Genomic DNA, 3,501 nt, shown 5'->3' on the forward strand with positions numbered 1-3,501 from the left:
TAAGGGACTCACGGGAAGAAGGAGACAAGGAGACAAGAAAGAAAGAGAGAGAGAAGAGGAGATCCTCGCTTTTTCAGCAAATCCCGCTTAGGCCTCACCGCGGACTACGACCGGAGCTCTGTTCGCTCACGCACGGCCACACGCGCGTGTGCTCACGCGTATCCAAGAGTGGGTCGAGCTTGACTGAGACTGCGATACATTCCAGAGACACAGACTGAAGAGCTATCAAGGCAAGCTGAAATCAGAGGAGGAAGCGAAGAGATTGAGTAAAGAGGTTGAGATCGACAGCAGCACGGAGAACGAGAAATCGTACAATTGAATCGAAGGGCTGAAGATATCCCGCACTTCCCCAAGCAGCGTCGAAACCGGGACTGTGAGGAAGAATTTGACTACTCAAGTATGTCGTGGAGTATGGGCGAACGAGGGGAACAGGGATGAATCGGGGATCCTCGTCTAATGGCGTCGAGAGCCCTTTGTTTCTCTCCGGGCTGACTGCTCCTATCGTTCACGATCAGCCCTCTCTTATTCTGCTTCCATCTTCGCTTCTTCGTCTCTCCTACCTTGAGTTGCCAGTAGCGTCGTCCACTTCGCAGTTTTCGATCTGTCGATCAGATTGGCGTCGTGGGCAGTTTCGCCGTCCTATGAGGGTCCACACCTATGTTCTTCAAAGCCCTTCGGTCTCTAATATCATAGCTCTCGACGTTGGATCCGCCGAGTTCGTGTTTCAGTCGGGTGCAGCAAGTCGGAGAAGAGGTGAACTACGTGTAAATCTTCCTTCGACCGACATCAACAACGTCTGGTGATGCCGCGAGTTACCGGACGTGCCAGAGACACGGTCGAAGATGAGGAAGGTGAGCGAGAGAGTGAAGGAGATCCACTGCTGCTCGAGATTTCGTTAGATTTGGCACACGAGGTCGAATCGCAAAGAATCTGACTCACTGAGCTGCTTCGGAGCCTTCACTCTCCGGTCCTTCGTCGTTCGCCGTAGCTCTGCCTTCTTCGTTGTCCCCATCTACGACTGCCGCACTGATTCGACGAATCTTTTTGTCGTCGTCGTCGTCAAGAGCTGCTCCTGCGAATCGCTTATTTGTAGGGGACGCTACAGACGAATCGCTACCCATCAATATCGTCACAAGTCAGCGTTCACAGAAGGACAACAACGAAAGGTGACCGTACAGAAGAGACCCCGCTCGCTTTTTCGAACTCCCCTCCTCAGAGATCTCAACATTCTTCTCCCTGCATTTCTCTTCCTTCCTCCTACACATCTCAACCACGCGTTGCTGCGCTCGAGGAGAGAGCTTGAGGAACTTCGTCAACAATGGTTTCAACCCCGCATCGAGCGCAATTGTGGCCGCGAGAATAGCCTCTCCGCTAGGTGACTTCATGGTTTCAGCCCCGCTCGCCTCTCCGTCTACACCTTTTGATTGGTAATCCTCTCCGTTGGAGAAGGAGGACATATCGGTTGGGGGAGCGAACGGGGCGGAGAAAGTCGCGGAGGAGCTGAGAACGAGCGAGAATCGTCAGGCGAGCTCGGAAGGCAGGCCAAGCGATGTGAGCAAGTCTAACTAGCGTACGATGTTAGGAGATTGAGCGAGAGTAAGGTTGGGGATGACAAGGGGAGACGAACCGGGAACGAGCGTTCGTCAAAACGTTCGTTTGCGAGATCGTCCTTTCATCTGTTCTGATCCACCATCTCACCTACGTCGACGATGACCAGTCCGAATCAATTCCATCTCCTACTAGACCAGTCTAGCGACGAAGACGATCTTGCTGCGATTGAACAATACTTCAGTATCGACAGTGATCAAGCCGAAGACAGCGACGAGCCACAGGTGCACAAGCTTCCATCGGGAGGTCGTTCTTCTTCTCATACAGCACAAACTGAAGCATCGGAGCGATTGGCGGAGAAAGGATTCGAAAGGTCGGAAGAGAGGGGGAACTTGAACTCGAGGGAAGCGCAACGTGAGGCCTTGTTCAGAGAGGCGGGCTCATTGAAGGAAGGCTCTGCGGACGATAGTCGATTCGAAGGAGAAGTGTCTGAACGAAAGGAGCAAAGAGAAGATCCGTCGTCGACGTCGTCTCGATCAGGTCAGCTCAACTTCTCCTTCCTCACTTTACCCTCTCGATACACGACTCACAGCTATGCATTCGTTCGCTACATTCCTCCCCCCATTGACACGCTACCAGAAAGTTCAGAGGTCGATCGAAATAATTCGCCGGTCGAATCTCTCAACGATGAAGATGACCTTTCCACGGCACACAGAAGGGCATTCGAAGAGATCGAGACGGGGATCGCTCAGCTACCCATCGAGTCTCAGCTAGCATGGCGCGACTTCGTCGCAAATCTTGACGAGACTATGACGGTGGAACAATTCGTGATTCTCGATGAACGCCGTCAACAAACAGCGGCCTATCTAGCCGACGAGACCAACTATGAGCGACTATTGGGACAAGAAGGCGGATTCGGCGAAATCGTGAGGGAGAATGTCAAACGAGAGGGAACTGGATATCGCAAAGGACAACTTCACGCGATCTTCGTGCGTTCGAATCCCCCTCTTGGCCCATATCGAGTGTAGCAAGCTGACACTTTGGTTGCCCTCGCTAGACGGCCGAACAGCCCACTCGCATCGTTATTCGTCCACTCCCTGGAACGGCAACTTCACATCTCGCTTTCCTCGTTCGCATCATCAATTTAGCTGCTGGCGGCTTCTTCTTCCTCACGAGTGCTTGTGAGAGGTGAGTCTCAGTCTCTGCTTGGTGGTGTCTCAGCGACTAACCTCGCTCTCGGAGGTTCGCAGCGAAGCGTTCTGGACCTCGTTCTTTCCGATCATCATGCCGTTTTTCGAAGCTGGAGGACACGGCTTACTAGCTCTTCCCGTCGGAGATCTCTCAAGTGAACTTCTCGCGGAGGAACGGTCCTGGCAGCAAACCATCGAGGAAAGAACCTCTGGTCGTCTCCGTTTCGTTTTCGTTGGCGATGGTGATCGTCAGTTTCTTTTTCCGTTCCATGCCAGAAGGGCTCGGTAGGCTGACGAGCTTTGTCGAGATGGTAGAATACGTATCTTGGGATATCACAGAAGGTCTCGTCGTTGCTCCTGGAGGAGAAATGGTCGACGTCCAAATGAGCGAAAACTTCAACTCTTGCGGTCTCGCAACGGCAAAACCGTTGGCGCCCGATTCAGCTTCCGCCGCTTCGAGACTCGGATCTTCCGAACGGATGACCGTGTATCGCCTTCATTTTGAGGAGGCAGAAGGGCTGAAACACGTTCAAGATCTCGGAAGTTTCTGGTCCGGCCTCGCTCAGGATGATTCGCTCATTTACAATGTCCCTTGGATCCTCGACTTTCTCGGTATGTTCCTCTTCGATCGCGACTTCGTTTTTCTTCTTCGCCGCGCGGAAAGCTGACTTATACTCGTCGATTCGCTCTCTCAAATTAGCTCACCCCCAACCGAAAGATCTCGATGCTCTGCGTCGATCAGAAAGGACTCGTCTCATCGGAA

General features: G+C 52.8%; 1 protein-coding gene across 1 annotated transcript; it reads left to right on the top strand.

The window, feature by feature from the left end:
• Positions 1 to 1,709: 1,709 nt before the first annotated feature.
• Positions 1,710 to 3,406, top strand: JCM6883_003156 (uncharacterized protein; the record flags this gene model as incomplete). The annotated part of the gene is made up of 4 exons (XM_076635699.1): positions 1,710 to 2,537; positions 2,606 to 2,736; positions 2,799 to 2,986; positions 3,054 to 3,406. The coding sequence occupies 4 exons, from the start codon at positions 1,710 to 1,712 to the stop codon at positions 3,404 to 3,406; spliced, it is 1,500 nt and encodes a 499-aa protein (XP_076484318.1).
• Between the last annotated feature and the right edge of the window lie 95 nt (positions 3,407 to 3,501).

The sequence above is a fragment of the Sporobolomyces salmoneus genome (assembly GCF_050403485.1).
Source record: "Sporobolomyces salmoneus JCM6883 DNA, S_salmoneus_JCM6883_v1_ctg156, whole genome shotgun sequence".
In the NCBI taxonomy this organism is placed as follows: Eukaryota; Fungi; Basidiomycota; class Microbotryomycetes; order Sporidiobolales; family Sporidiobolaceae; genus Sporobolomyces; species Sporobolomyces salmoneus.